The sequence below is a fragment of the Eleginops maclovinus genome, chromosome 21 (assembly GCF_036324505.1).
Source record: "Eleginops maclovinus isolate JMC-PN-2008 ecotype Puerto Natales chromosome 21, JC_Emac_rtc_rv5, whole genome shotgun sequence".
NCBI classification, from domain to species: domain Eukaryota; kingdom Metazoa; phylum Chordata; class Actinopteri; order Perciformes; family Eleginopidae; genus Eleginops; species Eleginops maclovinus.
The window spans coordinates 9,450,721-9,475,128 of record NC_086369.1 but is presented as its reverse complement, the minus strand read 5'-3'; the positions used below and the strand labels follow the sequence as shown (position 1 = coordinate 9,475,128).

The 24,408-nt window shown below is 39.4% G+C and overlaps 1 protein-coding gene across 1 annotated transcript in view; it reads right to left on the bottom strand.

The window, feature by feature from the left end:
* The window catches only part of kcnh2b (potassium voltage-gated channel, subfamily H (eag-related), member 2b), a 206,982-nt gene extending 183,893 nt beyond the window's left edge, over positions 1–23,089 (bottom strand). The window contains exons 1-2 of the mRNA XM_063912531.1: positions 22,940–23,089; positions 3,131–3,361 (exon numbers count right to left, since the gene is read on the bottom strand). Coding sequence (XP_063768601.1) covers positions 3,131–3,361; positions 22,940–23,015 — 307 coding nt within the window. The 5' untranslated portion in view covers positions 23,016–23,089. The remainder of the gene's footprint in view (positions 1–3,130; positions 3,362–22,939) is intronic.
* Between the last annotated feature and the right edge of the window lie 1,319 nt (positions 23,090–24,408).

Here is a 24,408-nt window from a genome sequence, read left to right as displayed (position 1 = left end):
ACCACATTAATATTCTCCTTGCTGTAACACAAAACTGTTCAATTTACTTCTAAGTACAGAGCTTCTGACAGTATGATACTTGAGAGAATCAGTGGGACACTTGAAAAAGGTAAGAGTCTTTGTTGCTTTTGCTGTTGTTATTCATCATTGCACTAGTTTCTGTTCTATCCTTTCCTGTCTTATTAGGTTTTTTACTCACAAAGGGGTTTTGAACACACACACACACTCTGTGTCCTGCCTTAGGGGAAGAGACTGGCAGCAAAACAAACACTCAATGTGCAACCAAAAGCATGTCAGCAGTTTTGTTTCCACTATTTGGCATCGCAACAGGAATGATCCCATCACAGGATGGTCTCTATCTGGTTCTAACTGTTTCTGCACAGCAGACTTACCGCCGGCACAATACTGTTGCAGCATATAATATTATGTGTTGTAAGCTAGTTGACTTTGGTTAGCATGGATAGAAATGACAACACCTCTAATTATATATAAAGGCTGGTCGTTTTTATAAGGTACTTCTGCATTTATAATGGCTAGTTTGTATGTTTCCATATCGCCTGTCCAAACAGTGGAAAGTGAAAGTGCTGAGGGACCAGTAGAATTGACAAAGCACCCTTCAGAAGAATCACTGGAGGGGAGACAGCTGGGACTATCTCAACATTTCCCCGTCTTTCTTTTACTTGATTTCTCTCACAACCAACACTGCCTTTCGATTATGTGGGGAAAAAGCTTTTTGACAATGGCAATTATATCCCTGTTACATTCTCTGACATAGTTACCCCAAATCTCTACTATTGGTTTTCCATCACTTAACAGAGTTGTGGTTTTCTTCGTATTCTTGTCATCTTTTTCACCTCACATTGTTTCAAGCCCCTCCCTCCTCCAATTTCCCTTTCTCTCTGTCTTTCTCTGTCCCTTCCCTTCTCCTGCTGCTCTGGTGTCTATATACAAGTTGAAAAAGTCCAACAGATTATTTGGACCTAACTTAGGGAGACATGACTTTTTCACCATTAAAGCCATCGTTACCTGGTCGAGTTGGAATTTGTGTATACATACACACTATTGCTGTTTGAGAGGATTCTCAACGGGTTTCCCCAATTTACTTTCCAATTAGTGCATCTTACCATATAGGTTCGTTTGGCTCAGGTCTATGAAGATGGCTCATGTTTAGGGCTGCAACGACAAATCGATAAAAATCGATTACTAAAATAGTTGGCAACGAATTCAGTTATCGATTCGTTGGGTCGATGTTGTTACTCTCAGTTTGCGGAGCTGGCTACGTCACTCGAAAAAAGAAAACGTTCAAAAAATGGCAGGGCTCGATCAGACCAGAGCCTATCTACAGTGGTGTGCAAAAGTGTTTGCCCCCTTTCTGATTTCTTATGTTCATGCATGTTTGTCACACTTAAATGTTTCAGATCATCAAACAAATTGAAATATTAGACAAAGATAACACAAGTAAACAACAAATGCAGTTTTTAAATGAAGGTGTTTTTCTATGAAGTCCATCTGGAAACAGAAACAATGTAACATACTGTATTTTCTGTAATGCAATGCTCATCAAAACAATAAATCTGGCACTAAAACTTTCTAGACCGACCAAATACATGGACTCAATAAATACACAGCTGACATGTCACTCACACATAACAGCTCAGACATAAACATGAGCATGTGGGTGTACACACAGAAAATAGATACTCTGGCCAACTGACAAACAAGTACATCGTGTCCTATGTTAAATTACATATACTCCAATTTTCTTAAGCTTCCATACGGAAATTGATGGCCACTTCCTTCGTTCAAATGCAGCATTTCCACTAGGGCTGCCCCCGATTAGTCGACTAATCGTTAGTCAGCGAAAAAAATATTTGTCGACTAATTTTTCATTAGCCGATTAGTCAAAAAAAGAAAAGAAAAAAAGGTTGATCTGTGCGCTGCATGTGCTGACTCGGCAGCAGGAAACCCCCTCAGACTTCATTCAGAGCTGTGCCTGGTCCTTAAGTTATTTTGTCGGGCAGGATATCCAAAGTGTGCGATCCTTCTGAGCATGTAAGGGACGTGCCCCAAAAGGGGACATGCAAACTCCGCTGGAAAAAAGGTGCCTGCGTATCCACGCCATCATAAAGATACGGAGCTTTATTATCCCCGAGAATGTGTTCCTTCCTCAGACTCGGAGGAAAAGAGCAGCAGTGAGTCAGGCAGTAGCCTAGCTTTGTATCAGCATATATAAACCTGTAATATATAATCATTCTGAGCTCAAAAAAAAAGAAATGTCAAGCTTTCATTTCATGATCAGGGCATAATGTGCGGAGGGATTTTTGCCGAGGAGCATATTTGTCGCTGTATCCATTTCCTGTGTAGTATTTATTAGGTTGTTATATTCAGATATGAATGATAGAAACTAGAACTAAATGCTCAGTGTGTGTGCTCGCTGCTTGTTCACACACACATTAAGAATCGTTACCGGAGCTTCTGCTGTCCATGAGGTGCGCTGTGACTCTCATGCTCGTTTATACATCTGCAATTTAATTTATATTTCAACGGTTAATTATTACAGTTGTATTTTATATTTAATGTGAAGCACAACGTTGCATGCTGTTATAATAAGGTTCTTTTTTTTCATAAATCAAAATATCTTATACGCGAGACGATTAGTCGACTAAGCGCCTGAATTGAAGACTACTAGTCGACTAGAAACATCTTTAGTCGAGGGCAACCCTAATTTGTACTGCGCTTTACTCAACTCTACAGGCTCTATTTCGGCTTGCCATAAGCAATCGTTTCAGATTCAGTGAGTTTGGCATTTAGGATGATATCACAGCAGTTTCTGTGACATCATCTCAAGAAGAATCAACAACATTTAGTTTAGTTGAGCATCCGTACTTCGCAGTGGTAACACTATGCACACTGAGTGTGCATAGCGTTATATAATATATCCATATTTCTATGATTACATCACTGTCACCTCTAATGTTTATGTTAAGCCAATGTTCTTTCCAAACATGAACAGGCACTGTGCCATCTCTACACACAGGAGGACCATCTCCATATTCAACAGGCGAAGAACAGGTCCACATTCAACTACATCAACACAAATACCTCACAAAAGCTTTATCTCTTTTCCTACCGTCTTTGCGGTAAAGGTTGATCTCCACTTTCCTTTCCTCCGATCCCAGCAGGGCTTGTGCCATCTGCGCGATGGCCAATCTCTTGGTGTCAGGTCCGTACAGGAAGTTACACGTGCATGGCTTTTGCATGATCTCAGCACGCGAGTAACCACACATGTGGCAGAACCCATCATTGCAAAAGATGATGGCGCAGTTCTCCACTCTTGCATTGGCGATGACGAACTTGCGACCTGTGGACACAATGAGAAAAGTTCAGTTTTCACCGAGACAGTATGACGATCTAATCAATGGTATTTTGGGTTTCCGCCAGAGAAACGTTAGCAGCATAACATAGGGACAGTTTTTCAATAAGATGTTAGTTAACCCAAAAGTCTGTTACAATAAACTCCTTAAAAAATCATTTGGTGAGTTTTTGGCAGATAGTGAGTATGAGTGATTGGACAGTTGGTGTTAGTGATGTATGAAAACAGTCGACAAGTTCATTTAACGTTGCTACCTTAATATTCAATACCAGAACTATTAATCGGTTATAGCTATTATTATTTTAGTCATATACACATTTAAACATCGATGGAGGAAGTGTTTGGAACCTTAAGTGAAGTAAAAGTGCAAATACTATACTCCATGTACCTGCCTATGCAAAATGTACTTTTATGTGACAAACTTAAAGTAGGGTGAGAAAGTAAAATTATGAAGTGAAATCTTGTATGGTGAAATGTAATGCTGTCAATGTTTAAGGTAAACTGTAGGTAATTCTACAGCAATGCGTTTTATTCTATAAAATAGTCTTTCTGTCACAAAAAAAACATTGTTGGGTAAAACCACCCATTATTATTTAATTTAACAGAAACATTAAAAACCACCGAAAAACTGATATAAAGTTTCACTTTAGTTGGATGGAAAAACTTTCATCTGAAAAGTAAAGCAGTCAGACAAATGTAGTCGAGTTAAAATAACAATATACTCTCACGTGCAAGTACCTCAAAAGTGCTCTCAATTGCCACTGCGATTAATTTACACATTTTAGAGGCCGTAACATAATATTTTAAAAGGAATCTGTTGTGTAAATGCAGTCAACTATGTTGTGCGAATTCGGTGAGGTTTTTCTTCTCTCATTTTAACCATTATTAATTCCTTAAGCATTGTATAATACATAATAGATAAGACAATGTTGCTAATTAGAGACGATGAAAATCACCTGTGCACTTAGCTAATATAGCACGCTTGCTTACCTACAAATGTTAATTTCCAAGCTTAGTTAACCTAGTTTACCTACGTAAAATAACTTAAAAGCTTGAAATAAAAGTTCACAAACCATGTGCCCTTTCCAGCATCCTGTTATATTTCTTGACATGTTTACCTGCAAGGCACTTGACGCTTACGTTACGTGACGTGACATTATCCTTGCCTCTCCTGACATGTTGCTACATGTTGCTATGTAACCTTCAAAATAAGAGTCCCATTTTCAAAATAAAGTTGATACAATATAAATGTATAAAGAAGTGTCTTGAATAAAAACAATAAATGTAAGACTTCTGTTCTGCAATTCATGTCAACGCTGATCTAACATTGTGTGTGTGCTAATAGGTTTGCATATTTGTGTTTGAAATTGTAGTCAAAGTGTAAATCGCAGCTGCAACATTGGTGGCTCCACCTCCCACAAAGCTCTGATGTGTGTATCTCTCTAAACCACTTACTGAAGAAGGAACCATTTAGATTCCTGCCTCTGCACAATGTCAATGAGTGATTTTAATGCACTCAGAGCACTGCTGTTGTGACTGGACGCACACACAGAGACGCATACACACTTGCAAATACTGTGTTTCCCAGCACACCGACTCTTCACTTGCAACACACTGTAACTATAATTCTGCAGTTCGTGTGAGTTGACTCTCTTAGGTATCTTGTGGGAAATAAATCTATGCATAAGGCCTCTTTAGAAGTGTGATTGTGTTTGTGCTGCATCAGGGTGATAGTCTCTGTCAGGCTGATAGATGGCCTCTGCTAAAGAGATTTGAGCTTCTTAGAGTTCCGTGTTACTTTCATTCGAGAATTGGGCCCCAAATGAGAGGAATGCTGCACAAAGAATAGAAGTGTAGATGGCCTGATGAAAAGAGGTAAGGGTTGTGATAGGAAAGGAGCTAAGAAGATGACTAAATGATCAAATAATTGGAGAGTAAGACGTTGGAGGGAAGAATAGCAGAAAAGCAGGAGATATATTTAGGAAATGGATAGGATGGGATGGGAAAAAAATAATGAATGGAGGGAGAATTTGAAAAGCAGAAGCAGTCTGTCTGAGAATGGATGGCACTGGAAGAATCACACCCCTTTTTGTAACAATTAGCCTGCATCAAGTAAATGGACTTGAGATTGAAAAAGCACAAATGTTTTTGTCTAAGGCTTTGTAGGGGCAAACCTTTATAAGCGCTCCATCCACAATTTATACCTATAATTATTATTTAAACAACCAATGTGCTTATAGTCTACCAAGCCGATAATAGCTTAACCACAGCCTAAACTGCAAGTTCAAGAACTGTCTTGACTACATGCCTTAAACTTTATTTATTTTTTAATAACACTGACATACACACACACACGACAAACTAATTTGTAAACATTTGTTTATATATCAAGCAGACACGGATCAACATATGCCTTTATTTGGAGTGCTTGTGTCCACCAGATCCGTATACATCCAATCTTCAGTCTTTTTTAGATTTGTGTTTGGTCTCAATCTATTCCCGAGGGAAATATCTGACTGGTTAATTATCCATAATGCCTGGATGTAATGGTAAATTCTCCATAGTGATTATGAGCTAGGTGGCTTTTAATAGCTGTTTCAGTAAAAAACAGCTGCTTGCTGCTGCCAAAAATGGGGCTACGAGAGTAGAGAGTAAACAACTATAAGCAATCACGTTGTTCTCACATTGTAATTTGATACATTGTTATTGAGAAATGATTGATCTAGACACTTGAAGCTATATCTACTGAACTAAACTTTGGAGATATACCTTAATTTTCTCCCACGAGAAATCATTGGACCCCTTCTCCACCGTATTTGAGCCTGTGTCAGTTCAGTAGACCTGATTATTGCCTAAATGATGAATGTTTTTTTCTGGTATGAAGGTGCAGTAAGACCAAAATGTCCTCATCAATTATTTCAACGAGGAAGGAAGTGAGAGGTATACTTCTAGAAAAACTTGAATTCCTGCATGTATACCTTGAGTCCGACAAATAATTATAACCCGGGTTTTCTTCTACCCATTTACAAGATTTTGGGTGCCCTTTTTAATGATTTAAAACAACGTCAGGTCACTGAGGCAATATTTCTAGCAAAGTGTTCTTCATTAAAACATCATAACGAAGCTGCACCTGAACAGGAATTACTGAATCATCAAACAAGGACAAGGGTATAAAGACTAGTTCCCTTTAAATTATGTTTCAAAAGCAGTTCACAGAGGTGATGTAAACCAATTTGCCCGCTAAAGCTTTTAGTGCACTCCATTGTTTTGGAGGAACTGCTCAGCCGCTGTAGTTTTTATAACATTGCAAAGAGTTTGAAGGCTGCAGCTAATGATTCATCGATGTTGGAAAGCTCTGAATGAATTGTAGAGCCATAACTTGGAAATACAATATTGATTCTTACTGTTATGATGGGTGAACTTTTGTCGGTGAAGCTATTGTTTTTCCCAGCAGAATGTACAAACTTGGAAGGGAGAGAATATGGGACAGAAGACAAAACGTAGCAAGACAACACAGTGTGACCTCGTGTTAAAAATACAGAGACACAGCATGTACCTTACTGGCTGATGAATAAAATGCCTTTTAACAAGAGAGCAGAAGAGAAGACAAAACACATTATCCCAGCATGCTTGTGAGGAACAGTACTTAAAAACTGTTCAGAGGTGATGTAAACCAATTTGCCCACTAAAGCTTTTAAAACTGGCCTAGATTTACATAGAATGTGTATCTATTTCCATTTAATGAGGTCCCTTGTAGTTACTCATGTTTCTTGGCCAGTTAGAACCGATTCAAGCCCCTTTTTGAGACAGCAATTATGTTGATGAATATACTGTTATCTTAACTGATGAGAATTGATGGCCAAAGAAGCAAAGTAGCGGGGAAAATCAGTCATTTCCATTTTCCTCATATTTTCCAAATCCATAAATCAAAGTCATGCTAAAAGAATCAAAGCTGCCCATTTTGCAAAAGTAAAGTCAACAAATATCAGGGTAATGGTCCATAATGAAAATGAGTATCACATTTTCTCCTCCATTCGTACATAAAACATACATACAGTATAATCTACAGAGGCTGAAAAGCTTAGATTTAACAGGCTGTTCTTGAGGGATACATAAACCGATGGAAGGGCCTGTTCAGATATTCATGGAAAGAGAGGAGATTGGTTGTGTGGCTGCACTTGATAGCCTGCCTTCCTGAATTAGTGGCAGCAGCAGCCCTTAGAGGCTCATAAAGCATGATGGGGTTGTCTGGCTGCATGGGCACTAGTTAATACAGAGACAGAGATGTGTCCATGTACAAGTGTGTGTTGCACATTTCATTTGCCAGTTTGGTATTATAATGGCCAAAAGAACCAAGGAGATGCTTCCGAACTGTTTAAAAAGCCATTTGAGCAAGATATCGTTATCAAGCTTTCTATGACATCTATTTGCACTTTTGTACGCTGTCATCTTACTTTTAACTGTCACATGTAGTAGGGTAATATATTTTTTTTTAAATCAGTAGAAAATGTAATTGCAAGGCATCTGGGGATACTGGCATGTTTTTCTTTTTTTTTTGAAAATTCCTTTTTTCTAACAACAAACTAGGACAAGGGGGAAAAGCTGGGATTTCAGGAGGCTTCTCTTCAATCAGTTCTAATAATGTACATTGTCTGAGCCCAAGCTACCCTTAACTAGTCCCAAAAAGGTTGAATACAATATGTTAAAAGTACATTACTATATCTTGAAGTTAAGAAGATATACTAATCTTGTGCTGTATAGTTGATTTAGTGATACGTTTACATATGCAATGCCATTATGTTAATGCTTTACATAATTATAAAGTCAACATTGATCATGAACATGCTGCCTAATTAATCAGTGATCTTAGCATTCCAACTTTATTATGTTGCAGAAAACTATGGATAGCGACATGATATATGTTTGCCTAACACAACACTAGGTCCCTGCAATTTCCCTCTAATTTGCTTTTAAAGCCATAGAGGAGGGAGCTGATGGAGAGAATGATTAAAGACAAGCTGCTGCTGCTGCTCAGGAGGAAAACACCATTTCATACTCCCACAGAAGCACACACTCACAGATTCATGAGATAAGCACACAACCAAAAGCACACACACATATAAGATCTTATTCACACGAACACGTTCACACAGACCCACCAACGCAGACTGAATAATTCACTAAGAACAGACCTTGGGGGCTCTGCAGTCTGCCAGTTTGTGTGTGTGCATGCGCTGTGTTTGTATGTGTGAAAGAAGTGTGTATTAGCGAGTGTGTTTATGTGCTTGGAATCTCCCTGAGTACACTGCGTAGGCGGATAAGGAGGGAAGCCCATGTGTTAGAAGCCCAAGTCAAAACAGTGGCTTGAGCCTGCAAGCTATAGAGACAGAGAGATGAAGAAAAAGAAAATGAGATTAAGGACAACTGGGAGAAAGAGAGAAATGATTAAATAAACAGGATAAAAGGATACAGTAGAGAGAAATATTGAGCAAAAGGAGAGAAAGATAAACCAGAAAACAGAGGTATGTGATTGGTGGGTACAGTGATCGCCTGGGAAGATTTGTTTGCCTCTCCCCATCGCTAACTGAGCAATTGCCATGGAAACTAAAGATTTGACACATACTAAATTCTCAAACACAGAACTGAGAGTCAGGGTCCAAAAATATGAAGATTGCCTGTAAAATTTCAGTAGTATACTGAGATTAATAACAGAAAATGGACACTGATTTACTGATAATGTTGGTAACAGACATATACACTATTTGGAGCCATTTCAGTGTGTGCACTGAAGCAATAAGAGGTAGTTTACTGCAACGTTAGTTAATTTAAATTGAAAATCTTCCACCAAATCCTGTTTGGAATTTAACAAAAATTCCCATCTTTAGTCAGACATGTTTTCCTTGAGTTGTATCTATCAATTTTACAAGGACTTATTTGAGGACATCATATTTTTATCTTGTAGCTTTTAAGCGAGACTTATAAGCAAATGGATTTGCCTTAGAGGTCATCACTTGGACAAAAACTCAAGTCATCTGATCGTTACTGATGAGAGATTAGGTTTCTTGGTTTAAATCTCTTGATTTCCCCAATGTAATAATCCCTACATGCTTTGTTTTGTCATGCCACATTAGCTAGTATTCTGTTACTCATGGCCTCATGTCTGGGCAGATTTCGCATTACCCACTCCTCGTTACCATTGTCCCGGAAATACTCTTTCATTTATCAATAAAATAATCTAAACTCGATCGAATAAAAGCAACACAAATGTGCCTTTTCTCATTTTGCATGTGCCAATCTGTGTCTGCATCGTGTTTTGTATTTTCATTTCTCTTGGACTGATTTGAACTCGACTGTCCCTGTTTCCCTGTTTCCGCGACAAATGCAGAACTTATTCCACTTTCTAATGAAGACCAACACATGGTTGCCAGTTCTGAAAATAGCCAGTAAGTACATTCAGCTGCACTCAACTCTCTTGGATTGCAGTAATATTATTGTTGGCTCCTTTAGTCGAGGCAATAGAGAGTTCTAGAGACATGAACACAGTTCTTTCAGTCACAATGTTTGAAATTTAAGGGGGTGATTCCAATTCAATACTAGTATTTTGCTAGCAGCCGTCAGACCAAAAAATAAACCCCCTCTAAGGGAAAGTGATGTGTCATCATTTTAAAGACAAGCCTTTTGTGTGCTAGAAATAAGAGTATTTTTCTTTAAACAATTTTTAAATGAAATATAAATGAAAATGCTGTCAAAGCACGTTTTTCGACATTCCATTAGAGATGCTGAAAGACAGAAGTGTACACTGCTAGAGAAGTGCTGATGTCATCATTGTGAGACAGCTGACAGGAGGATGGGTGGTCCTGTCATGTTTTGACAGCTTAAGCATTTATTTCAGTCCACCAAGTTCAGTAAAATTCCTGCTGGCACATAGTCTCCTGCCGGGGACCTTAGCATGGGGGGCCACAGCATTACAAATACCTGAGCTACATTCGGAGACATATGACGAGATATGATCTAGTGCTCATGCCAATTATACACGTATGAAATTGCTTTTCTACACCTGTTGTTGCTATTTAAATGCTTAAATGCTGTGTTAATGCCAAGTTACAGTATGATGAATGACCTTTAGTCTGTACAAGGTGTTGTCCGACAGTGACTTAAGGCAAAAATATCTATAGTGTCTTTGTATGGCGAGTACAGTGGCCGACCCGTGCAAAACTCACTACTATAGCCCAACGTTAGAAGGTATTCATAATGTTGCACACACAATAAGTGTCAGAAGTCAGATGCTTTTACTTCGCAGATAGATTTCTGTTTGGATTCTTTGTGCTAGGCAGACTGTGAGTGTATATTCTGTATCCATTGTATTTCTACTGTTTGTTACTTGGTATAATTTTAATGGAAATAAAAACACGGTCAAGAACAAATCCACTGCGAATGCCGAAGGACAGCTGCCTCGGAGCTTGGATTCTTTCAGTCCACAAAGCTTTATATTCAGTCATGCGGCGTGGTACTTTTCAGAGAGTACACACCGGTCCAGTCCCCAACAGTCGTTAAGAGTGATAATCCCATAATCACCACAATCCTTAATGGGCTGTTTCGCTCTGAAGTGTCTCAGGCTACAGTGTGTACAGCCTATCCTCTGCCTTAACGAGGTTATGCAGATTTATGCAAATAAGGTCTAATCCCTGGAACGCAGGGGACTCCAGGGTCTTTCAATCGGTTAGCTGGCCCTTTTCTCTGCCACACTTTTCTGGGTGGCAGAGGAGTCACACAGAAGGAGAGAGGGAGTCTACACAGGTGAGAGGAAGACAAAGAGAGAATGAATGAGAGGGGTGTGATCAAGTTTTAGAAGAACCCAATGCAGGGTGGCTTGATGAATGGGAGGACGAGAGTGAAAGGGCGGCTGCCAGGAGATAAAGCAGTGACAAATACACATACAGGCAAAGGGCTGAGAGAGAAGGACAGGCAAATTACCCAGGAGATGCCAAAGCAGACGGACAGATGCATATTGCCTCTGTCAACTTTAGATTTCAAAAGATAGGAGATAATAAACAGGCAATCCCAATCAATAAAATTCCTCAAAAGGTAATAAGCAGCAGCTTCTGAAGTCTTCTCTCAATCCCTGTTTGCCTTCATGTACCGTACAGTACGTGCAACAGCTGTATGTGTGTTCTGCAATGGAATGGATGCACATAAAGAGATTCATACATTGTTAAATAAAAGGATATGCTCAATGGCTACTGCAAGATGATGATGATGATGATGATGATACTTTATGGTATTTTAATACAAATTTGAGATACTTCGAGTATTTGGTGGATTTTCTTTACCAGCCTTCATACTTTTCAAATTAAAAAAGGGAAATATTTTACTTTTTGCTTCCCTACATTTATCTTAGAGATTTACTTTATACAATTCTGATTTCCTCACATCATTCAGGAATAACTTGTAAGATATGATTCTGTGATATAGGTTAAACCATCAACAATATCATATTAAAAAACAATACACAGTTTACGCTTTTTAAATGTGAATTTTTGCAGTTTTTTCTTTTATATATTTTCTGCAATTAGTCATTTACAGTACATTATTTAAAGTATAGTATTGTTACTTTTCACTAGTAAAGGATCTGAATAGGTTTAACACCACTGACATATGCAAAGAAAACAATATATTGGCACTGAATTTCAAAGTTGTTCACTATTACACACACACATGCAGTGCAATACCAACATAATTCCATGGAAACTGAGCTCCTACTGGCCTTATAACTGCTCAATACGACACAGATTTGTGAGTGAAAGATCTGCTCTGTATTGTGTGTATTTCTTTAAACCAATCACTATCATCTTGGATGCTGCTAACCACAGGATGCAGTGACAGTGCCTTTGCAAACTAGCAGGAATTGACATTGCCAATGACTGGCTTATCCTAAAAGTGCATCAGGTGATTCAGAATATATAGCTGAAGAGTCTAAACTCATAATTATCTGCCAAGAGCCAAAACTAGAAAACAAAAGGCCTATAACATCACTTATTGTGTATTGTGAAAAAGGTACTGCATTTTCATTGCATAACTATACTCTTTATTACTCCTAGTTGTTGTTTCATGGTAGATGCTTCCCCTTTTACAACTTCACATCAAAGTAGGAAATAAACTTGACAAGGTGCTGTTGATACATTCGAGCTTGTCTCGCCTTTTCCGAGAAGAAACACATCACATATCCAGTCTTTGATGCTTCAGTCTTTGGGGCACACGTTTTTTTTATAAAGGAACCGCCAATTAAAAGCTGCCGATGTGGAGAGAGGTATAACTCTCGCAGAGATGCTTTTAAAGAGTGTGTCATCATCTGAGAAAACAGCTCATCTTTCCCTCAATCGCTGTGCATCTACAAACACTCAGCTTTGACGGGGGAAAAAAAACTATTCTCAGAAGTGTTTTTGTAAAAGCTGGTTTCAGGGCATCTTCAGATTTTCATAAGATCGGCTTTCTCACAGGGGAGCCAGCCCACTCACGGCTTTATCGAATACGAAGAACACCAAACTGCATTGGCTGGTAAACTTGATCATGATGAAATTTCAAAGCAATCCAACTCAACCTTGAAAGAAAGAAAGAAAGAAAGAAAGCATTTGGTCTCTATGTCTATTTTCTCTCCATGGTCAATAAACTAGTTTTTTCTGGTCTGTTCTTCATCAATCACGTTATCACATTATCATATATTATGAATTGTACTATAATCCCAGGATCTGCACATTTTCTGGGCATGTTTGGGGAGAAAAACAAAGCTAAATATACATTTCCAGTAGTTCAGGGCATACAAGCTTCTATTTTCAAGTAACAGTGATACAAAACTTGATTCAGCTAACACTATTGCTGTTTTTTTTTTATTTGTTGAGGGCTCCATTAGCCAGAGAATTAACCAAGTGTCACAAATAAAAACACTAGCTTGTGCATAATTGGTCTTCCAAAAACCTTCCACATTAATTTAAACAAGGCAATAAAAATAGAGTCAATTTAAATGTTGGATATTGCAATGAAGGAAAGAGGACCTCACAACCCATGCCACTAACATGCAAATCCAAAGCCTTTTATGGATATAATTCCTCCATTATTCCTCATAAAGTTTTACTTTGCTCCATTGTATGGGTGGTCAAGACAGATTGAAATCCACAGAGTCAGAAGTTGTAATCTTTCAACAGCCAAAGCACACAGCCTTCTTAAAGCTGTCTGCCTATAGTTGTAATGAACGATCCGAATGTTGTATCTCATGTTTTGAATGCTCTCTTGTGGTTAACAACAGCCAAAATAAAGCAATAAAAGACTGAGTTATTGCTCGGTTTATGTGTTTATGAAAGAGTTGTTGACCAAAGGGTCAACGAGTTAAATCCTGGGACGATGAGGGTGGTCACACTCTCCCTTCTTTAACAAATACTGCCTGTTTTCACTTGAGCAAGATATCAAACCTCCAACTGCACCATTATAAAGACTATAGTTGTCCTGGTCATGCGTGTCTGTCATGGACTAAACCCTATCCGGATGTACGGTAGAACCCACACTGATGATTCAACAAATAACAAGGTTAAGGAGTATTTTTCTGGATTTTTTATCAGCTTACGGACAAATTTGGCTTAGGTGACTGGCTTCTAGACTTCCCCAAGTGCAAGATGCTTAGAATTAGAGTAAAAGCTCCATTGTGTGAACTGTCCCACTGGCTCTCCACAGGGATGAGCCCTCTTTCCTCTGTACTTTAGTTACTGCCGCAGCATGTATGAAAACCATCGCCTTTTGACATGGGCTAAAAATACAGCTAGGTGAGGCATCTAAACAGGGAGGAAATGTACCATTCGCCTGTTGTTGACTACTTTTCAAATGGATGTTCTGAATTGTTTCTACTGCTGAAAGTGTCAAAGAGCAAGGACATTATTTCAAGACACTTTTTATCCCTCTCCTGACAGAACAAAAACACTTAAATAGTCTTACAAGTATTTGGGAAGTATACACAATAAACTGACATGATATTAAAAACAAAACCAGGAGCATCTCTATAGTTTTAGGACACTTTAATTCCAACATTGACTTGACCCTGGTGACAATGTTTTTATTTTGTATTAAGTTTGTGCTTACTGACTTTTTTATCTGGCGCTATCAATCTCTCTGGGTGAAAAACAAATGTGTACTCAATAAGGTGGTTCCTTGTCGACAGGAAAATAAATGGCACTGCACGGGAAACTCTGAAGGCTCTTTATAGCAAACAGATAAGAAAACAGAGTCTATATGTCTGCTTAAGAACTTTATTTGAAACCTTTCTGGAACCCTTCTCAGACTTCCACCCTCCTCTATACCTTAACAGGGGAAAACATTTTCAGAGGACCCCTTCAAAATGATACTGATTAAGCATACGGCAGTACCAATAATACTCTTAGATGAAATTGGAACTATTTCTATACTTTTCTAACTCATTACTTAAACAGACACCCATTGCCAACTGAACAGGTTTATACCACTTTGTTTTGCCCTAGTGTTGGTGCTTTATTATCAGATGTTAATTTAGCTTAGCTACTTTACGTCTTTGTTCACTAGCGCCTGAAGAAATATTATGCATTTTGATCTCTGTTAAAAAAAAATTCTCAATTAAGACTAAATTGTGGACTAACTCAAATATGTTTATCAAGTTTGTAGTTGCACTTTATACCGGTAACTGTCATTATACTACACAACATTTGTTGCGATTGTGGCGACCGTTGGCAATTATAGGTCGATGCTAAATGCTAGGATACAATAGCGACAGTATTTAAGTTAGCAAACTGACTTGACAGCAAAAAAAAGTTACTTAACATCATGTTTATTAATGTTGTATAAATATTTTATAGTTTTTGTTAAACCAAGGTGTGGTACTACCCTCATTTTTATGGTAGTTTCAAAGCTAACTTTTAGCTTCCCCCATCGGCAGATGTTTTGTTTTGACTGATGTCTGCAGATTACAGCTATATTTAGCATGTGTTTTGAGTTTAAAGGCACCTTCATCCATCCAATATCCAAAAACCACACACAACCTCTTGCCTCTTGTCACTCCAGCAGGTATCATGTTGCCCTGTTGGATGCATGCCCATTTGAAATGTGAAGGCAGCACTGCAGGCAGCACAGCGGGCATCTGCTGGGAATTGGAAAGATGGAGAGGCGAAAAGGGAGGAGGGAGAGGAGAAAACAGGTTGTCAAAGAAGACAAAGAGCAGAAAGGAGAATGGAGCGAGGTGGATGGGGAAGGCAGCGAGAGAGTACAAAGTTTACAAGCTACAAGAGTTTACAAGTATGTGTGTGCGCTAATGTCCGTGAGTGTGTGTTCAAACGTGTGGTTGTATGTGCATGAACGAGAGAAAGGGAAGAAGACAGGAGGAGAAACAGAGAGTGTGATTTCACACCAATAAAGTGCAATCATGAGCACTGACTCACTCCTGACCTCAGCATCAGGGTAGCAGTGTTGCTGTGTTTACACCCTCCCAGTGAAACAGATGGAGCAGAGAATTAAAGCTAACCAGCCGAGAAGACACCGTATTTATTCTGTATTGTTAAAGAACAGCAACTACGGGAATTCTTATACTATTTGATTTTCTAAACATCTGGAGGTTCATGTGACGCTGTAGGCATAAATCGAAGGGAAACATGTTCGTATCAATGATGCAGAAGGTGTTAAATTAAACAAATCCAACAAGCAAGCCTGTGGATTGATCCCTCAAATGCCACCTGACAGCCTAATCCATATGAAGCCGTATGTTGCCGGGTGTGTGGAACATTTGCATGTACGGGGAAGCACTTACATGTCTTCTCACAGAACGCATCTTTTCCTTCACACAGTGGGAACATCAAGGCTCTCTGCGCCTTATGCAACTGTAAGCCAAGCTCATCAAAGCAGGGAAGCACAGAAGTGTCTAAACGTCAAGGTAAACGACCTGCTGTTGCAGGAAAACATTATGAAATATTAAAAGCAACACCTTACCCTCTTGACTTTCCTGTTATGTCCCCTTCAGCTTCTTTTTAAAGTTGTACACACGCTACATTTTTCCAAAACAAGATGAATTTGGTGGTATTCTGTTTCTGGTTGTATACTGTGGGATCTTATCTTGACTTATCATTATGTTCAAAATGGATTTTCTCTCCAGAAATCTTTATTCAAATGGAAGTAAATCGGGGCCATTTGTTGAGCCAGCTAGAGAGTCCAAAATGAGGAATCCATTGTAGGCTTTTCTCTGAGCTCATCAGTGAATTTTCTTTTTTAAATCGGAAATGCACTGTCACTACCGTAAGCTAACAAGCTTGCAAACTGTTCAATTGGCAAAGTAATCTCCAAACACAGTTAAGAACCGTATATCTCTTAAGCAAAGGTTACTCAGACAGCATGTATGTTAAATTGCTTCAAAGTTTGAATGATCTTGTCCATAAATGTGATATTGTGCAGGAAATTAGGGACATGTCACAAAGTGTAACGGTGTGGCTAACTGATGAGATTAAGCAATATGGCATATAGGAAGAATATATTTTTTTAAAAGGCATTGAATACAAACACTTAATACTAAAACACAATGCTAAATCAGTTATTAGTACACATACTCCATGTCTTCAATGCTTTAAATAATGCCTCATGTCTCTGTATTTAAAGTTATATATGTGCAACTGGTTGACTCCAACCAATAGCTTAGCTTAAATCTGGAACCAACCAGCTGTCAGAACGACCTATATTATCAAGCATTTTTTATATTTTTTATTTCTAATATTAGAATGATCTAAATCCTTGGCAAGAACTATATACACTAGCCTGTAGCACAGTTAACATTCAATATGCCCGCAATAGTTTGAAAACCGGATGGAAAATTACCTGGAGATAACTACTACTGTACCTTTCCCTTCTCTGTGTGTGAGTGTGTGTATTTTGTGAGTGGGTGTGTAGGTTGGAGAGTCAGGTGGGTGGTTGTCATGGCAACAAAATGTTGGTACTTCAGCTGCATAATGGTAGAATCCTCCCCGGAGAACAGTGGCTTCGAGGCTTGTAATTGGGCGAAATCTTCTCTAAGGAGCGCCGAGCAGACAACAGCACATGAGCAAAAAAAAGGTTGCTATGACCTGATATTGAGGTCAAATCTGTTGTTGGTTGTTGACAGCGAGGCACACAATCTGTCTGTGCAGTCTGTGTGGAGCAGCACGGCTACAGTAAACAGAGAGGGTTACACACGTAGAGGATTGATGTACAGTAAGCAGAGAAGGTCCGGGGATAACAGGGCATGAAATACCTGAGCTGGAAAGCATGACGTATATGTTCGCTGCATCTACTGATCTAATTAGTTTTGTTTAAAAAAGGATTATTTTTTTATATATTTTTTTGTCCTAAAAGAAAAATTGAAAACAAACAAACAAGGAAAAACTAAAAATGTTGTCTCACATTATTTATGCATTCTCTGGTTAGGCCATTTGCAAATGAGTGTCTCTAAACAAATATTGTAGAGCACCGTTGGGAAAAATGCAAACTCCAAATGTGCAAGAGTGCAGAAATAAGAGGCAGTTTTTTGAAAATATCCTTTTTAATTGCTAGTTTGTGATATACAAATTTGAGAGACACAGATTATTCCCTAAAATTAGGTTAAAAAACAGATCTGTGGTTTCATGGAACAAGTGTTTGAAGAGAAGACAAAAGTCATATTTTTGACCTGCACTTTTTTTTTATGCACATGTGTATATTTGTAACAATACAGACCCAAAATGTAAATATGCCCACATCATTTGTAATTATTTTATGCTCTAACAGTTCGTTTTATAACCGTTACTTACCTGTATGCAATTTTAATATGTTTTATTTTATTTTATTTATTTCATATCTTTGTGTGAATCTGTACTGTTTTTTTCCTTCTCAATCTGTTGATGCATGAACTCTTGAATTTCCCCACAGGAATGAATAAAGGTACATATCTTATTTTATCTTATCTTATATTAGAATGGATATTATTTGCTAATAATCAATGATGTGTAAAAAGGGCAGATGTGGCTCAGAAAGCAAAGCCCGATGAAACTTATCGGAAGATCGAAGGCATAGGCATCAATATGTGACTGTGTGTGAATGAGCATTAGATTAGATGATGATCAGTTTGGCACCTTATATGGCAACCTTTCCATTATGTGTGTGAATAGGTTCATTTTGCCATATAATAGAAGCGTCCAGTGAATGTGAAGACACAATATAAAAGTCAATTTACCATTCAAATGCTCAGAACTGTAAGGGATTTTATTAGGTCTCGACCCATTGATTCCTCCTGTAGTGCACACATGAATACTATCCACACAACAGCTCTGAGCTGTTGTTCCCTTCGGTGTAATAATCATATAAACATCTGCATCCTGATCCATTACTGCCCAGACGACCTGTTACCTGCCTGATGTGTCCATTCCCTGGTAGGATCAGAGCTCTTTGTTGTGGCTGTTAGCGTGATTGCTAAAGTCTTTATATCCCTATGGAGATCAAATGCCTCCATACACATTGTGTTATATTAAAAGCTTCCTGTGGGACAATTCAGGGGGGAAAAAGGCAGCAATACAGTGAAAGAAAACCCAACTTTTTCAGCTAATGGACTGACAAAACTGCAGACACCTTTCAATATTAAGCCTTCATGAATAGAGAATATTTGAACTCACTGTGTGTCCATTAGCTCAAATGAGAATGAGGAAGAAACAAGATGCTCCATTTTCATTTAACTTAATGTGTGGAGACACATTGCTGTATCTTTTTAAAGGCAGAGAACCCCACTCAATTTAAGAGAAGGAGCAGTATGCATTCACCCTCCAAGGAACTAAATCATAAACTATGTTTTTCAAATGAGTAAGGTCTCAGGTTCGTTGATCAAATTGTCAATTTCTTCTCTACACGAACAAGATGATTTTTTCACACAATATGTCAGGTGGAAGCGCTCTCTGTGGGATGATAACAGATGCCCCTTGTTTTTCTCTTACTCATCTCCTCCGAGGCTGAGCATCAAATATGCACAGTCCATTATTTTAAAAGCAGTCCAATCCTGGAAAACAAAAGAATAAGCCTTGCTTACTCTACCGGAGGTGTGAATTTCTTTCCCACAAACTACGCTCTGCATGAGGTGGTTTCCATCACACACTGTAGCGGAGTCAACATGATATGCCTATTCTTGATTGTTGCTCAGAAGATTTTTTTTCCACACCAGGCCCTGCCCTTCGCACACATTACTCTGGACAACATGAGAGGGGGCTCAAGTTTCAGTCATATGGAGCAGTCGGGTCAAACTAACATTGGCCAAATACTAATTAGTTCCTCCTTGAGTCCAAGTGGATGTGTTTCTCTCCTCCTTTCTGTTTCCAGTTGACCCTGAGATATCACATCCCACATTTGTGTAAATGAAACCCAAAAGGAAACCCATTTTTGAGCTCATCTTCACAAAATGTTTTGTCTCTATTTTATTGTATGGGACCTCACAGCATTAAACATGAGTGGTACCATTGTATTTATTGTAGCAGTTAGCTCAAAGTTCATTTTCATCTGCATTCCTTTAAATGTTGTACTATGTAGATTATAATTCTGTCAAACTCAAGCTAACAAATATTTCATGTGACAGAAATATTTCATTCCTCAGAAAGAGAATCACCTTGGCTGCAAACCTGCAGTACGCCAAAGCAACCAGCAGGATATGTTAAAGTCTACACAGCCCGTAAACTAAGGAGCCTGTTAGGAAGCGGCAGTTTTGACCATGAGTCTGTATCTACCAGTGGAGAGTAGTGACTTTTATACCAGGCCCTCTGACCCCCCTTCCCCCGTCAAGAAAAAAAACCCTCTAACGTTAAGACGCTAATCGAGCCTTATCAATGCAACAGAGAGAGAAAGAGTAATTACAAAAAAACGACTTATTTAGAAATTAAAAATACAAATAATCATATCATCACACAGGCTGCGTGTACTTCACCGATATATTGAAATAGCAGCCCGGGGTGCAAAACGCGTGAATGACAGCCCACTTACATTTTTTAATTTGTTTTAATATTGTAGGCTAGAGGGCCCTGACGGCTCACCACTGCTCAAAACTAAGCATGACTCAAGTTGTAACCAAAATGTATTTCAGTGGATTTTGTTGTTGGACTGACAGAACTGCTGACACAGTTCGATACTAAGCCATTGTTAAATACAGAATAATAAAACATACTCTCTGTCCATTACTGTAGCTCACAATGAAAATGACACAGAAACAAGATGCTGTGGGAAGACACACTGCTGCATCTTTAAAAGGCAGATAACCCAAGTGAATTAAGTAAGGGAGAGGTACAGACTGTAAAACCAGTTTTTGAATAAATGAAGTCCCCTAGCTTGTTTATCAAAATGTCATTTTCTTTTATACACAAACAAGAGGATTTCTCACGCAATATGTCAGGTGGAAGCGCTTTCTGTGTGGTGTGTGATGACAACAGATGCCCATTGTTTGTCTCTTACTCATCTCCTCCGAGGCTGAGCATCAAGTATGCATAGTCCATTATTTTAAAAGCAGTCCCATCCTTGAGAATAAAAGAATCTGCCACGCTAACGTATCACGAGTGCTGATTTGTTTCCCTTACACTGTGTTCTGCATGAGATGGTTTCCATCACACACTGTATAGCTGAGCCAACATGATATGCCCATTCTTGATTACGTTTACTCAGCCTCCCCTACAACAAAGAAACAGCAAAGGATCAGATAAATAAACGTGTGGAAGCCCACACCAGGCCCTGCCCTTCAAACACATTAGTTTGCTCTGGACAACATGAAAGGGGGCTCAAGTTTCAGTCATATGGAGTAGTGGGGTCAAAGTGGAGGGATAAGATGGAGCCTTCTGAGGAAAATAGTCAGTGGCTTTGACAAATCTTTAAAATGCAATCAACAGAAGCTGAAAAAGACAGATTTCCCCAGTGTTTGGTTCAACAACTCTGCCATTAGCAGGGATGTCTAAGCAGCTGTCCACTGATGCTCCTCCTCCATGTCCACTGGCTCATTAGCCACAGCCATTAGACCCCATGTCATCAGCAGCATGCTTTGTTAGCCTGACCAGAAGCCTGAAACAATCAATACTCAATTATTCTCAAGATATGAGTCACAGGGAAAACATTTGGAAAGCACTGATCTGCCTCTCAGGTGTAGGGTTAGGTTCCCAAGTAACTCTGAAGTGCTCCTCATGAATAAACATCCAGCACACGCTGAACCAGAGCTGCTGTAAACATTTAGGATATGAACTCCAGTGAGCCGCACAATAGCTTCATCTGCTCCCAGTCATCCACACTCATCAGGATGGAAAGTAAATACTGCAAAATTAATGTAAATTACACAACTCTGATGTCAATTATTCAACTCGACTGCACTTGTGAGTCAGAAAAAAAAGGTGTTTTTGCACCAACTCCTCCCCTATAGCACCTTTTTTGTGTCTCTGCTGCTGCTGTGACTCTGGAGTGTAACGAACACAGCAAGAGATCACTAGCTCTTCCTAAGCAGCCTTATGAATTGATCAACCCTAATAGTATTAAAAGTTAAAGAGCATATTATACAGCATTCAGAAAAGGGTACCACAAAAGATTCATCTCATTGGGGTGTGATTGGCATTTAGATTCCTTAAACTTTTTAATCTAAAAATATCTCTTGAAACAGATTGATTTTCAACACCTGAATGTATCACATCCTCCCCTTTTCTTCTCACTACAACCATCATGGCCTTAATTTCTTCATCAGCCCTGAGGTGAATTTACCCAGGTAGCGGGCCACTGTGGCTGCTGGAGCAAATTTGAAGTCTAGTCACAGATTCAGAGATGGAAGAAAGACATGAATGATTTGCATCAAAGATAGCAGCGCTGCAGGGGAGAGAGGACGGTTGAAGCCTGTGTATTTGGAAATATAGACAGCTTCAAATTGCATGCCCCTGGGCTCCATGAAACATTTAGTAGCTGGGATAGTATTGTTTGTTTTTATTATTGATAACTTAGTGTAGATTATTTGAGAGGATATCATTTTTTTGTAGCAAAACAAATTGTTGTCTGAAAAGCAAGAGAGATTTATTGAGATGTCTCAAAGTTTCTGTATAAATGTTATTTTACATTTACATACCAACTGTGCCAAAGACAATAGATTCTAGGGGAATGTATCCAGTACTGTACTGGATTGAAACCTGTGTGTGGCCCACTGCAATACTAATTCCTGAATGACAGATGTCTGTTGCAGCTGCAGGGCCCACAACGTCTTCAGTTCAGATCAACACGAGCTGTTCATGTTTTGCTCAGAAGTTAATGTAGGAGGGAATAAAGTCTTATATTATAATGATTTATTATGATTTAAAAAAAAGAATGTAACGTTTTCTGAGATTTACCTTGATTATTTTAATGTGGTTTGGTTATTATACATACCACTGCAGCATGTAAATAATCAAACCTCAGCAAACCTCATTATTCCGGAAACAAAATGGCAACAAAACAACAAAAATGTCAAACAACTAATCGATTAAAAATGGTCCTTAATGAATCTCACTGAAGGTACAAAAAAAAGGATCTTACATTGACTGTCGAATTTCCGGATGATGGTGTCCAGGAAGGTGTTCTGCGGAGCAACATGGCCCCTCCGGACAGGCATCTTCGCTGCGGTGGCCCCTGGACTTTGCGAGACTTTGCGGGACTTTGAATACTCTCACGCCGGAGCAGTGGTTCCAGTCCCCGCAAGTCGAGCGCGCGATGCTCAGTGCGCTCCCTGCATGGAGACCCAACACTGACGGGTCCAGTAATCCGGGGGCCAAAGTTTACCCAAGTTGCTCAGAGAGGCTGCAGCTTCTCGTGTCTCACAGAGAAAGTGAGGAGAGAGAGTTCTCGAATAGAGGCTCACTGTATACGCACGGCAGATCCGGGCCGTTTCCAGCACCCAGTTTCCAGGTTAAGAGAGACGAAGGTGTCTGTTTCTGTCCCCCGAGGGGAGGGCCGCCTGTCAGCTGATATTTCCTCCTGCTCTCACACAGCAGAGCTCTCATCCTGCACTACAGCCTGCTCCTCACAAGCAGACTGGCCGAGCTTCCTTGCGAGCGTCGTTGGAGCCATAGTTGTGGCGCGTTTTTTTTATTTATTTCTCATTCCAACTCCTTTCTCTGCCTTTAAAAAAAATATCTGTGTTTAACTGTGGAGAGAAGGAACACAGTGGTGCTTTACAGAAAAGAGCAGAGCACAGATCCGCAGCTTAAATCGTCCTAGATGTGTGTTTTTGGAGGTGTTCTGAGTCTCTCCTCCTCCTCGCTGTGCGCTCTGCCGGATGACTTCAGCTCCACCGGCGTCTAGCTGCGCCTCTTTAACCCTTTGCTAACTGCTCACACTTCTTACGATAGATGGAACAGCAAATGCGCTCTCAGCCACCCACACTCCCCTGATTCCCATATACAAAAACAGTGTTCACCTGAGTTTCCCAAAGTAGGACCACAGAGACTGTTATTAAATGATTAATTCGTCATGAAAATGAAACCCAGTGTAAACCCCACTCTAAGCATTTAGGATGCAGCTGGTATCAGATGAAAGAAGAACGTGCTTTGTGTTTTATCACGCACCTGCTCTGCTGCTAAACGGCTGCTGTGAACAGGTGTGGGGCTTAATGCTGCGTTTACGGTCTCCCTGTTGGCTAAGGGAGGGATTTATTAGAGAGTGAGACATACACACGTGCCCCTGTCTGCTCCAATTGTAACCTAATGTTCTATACTATGTCCATGTCCCACTAAGAGACATTTACCGGCACTGAATTAAGCATATGTTTTTTGGTAAAAAACCTAGGCTGATCCTGAATCAGTGAACATCGTTAAATGTGTGACAAGGCTGTGCAGACGCTTAGTGTGTTTCAGGGTTGGATGGGGATTCACCGCTCAGGCTGAACAACTACGTCACACCGCCGGGGTTCCCCACTTCCGTCATGCTGGGGATGATGCCTTTACGAACTGTCGGATATTGGCATTTTATCAGAAGCGCACACGGGTTCTAAACCATTATTATTTATA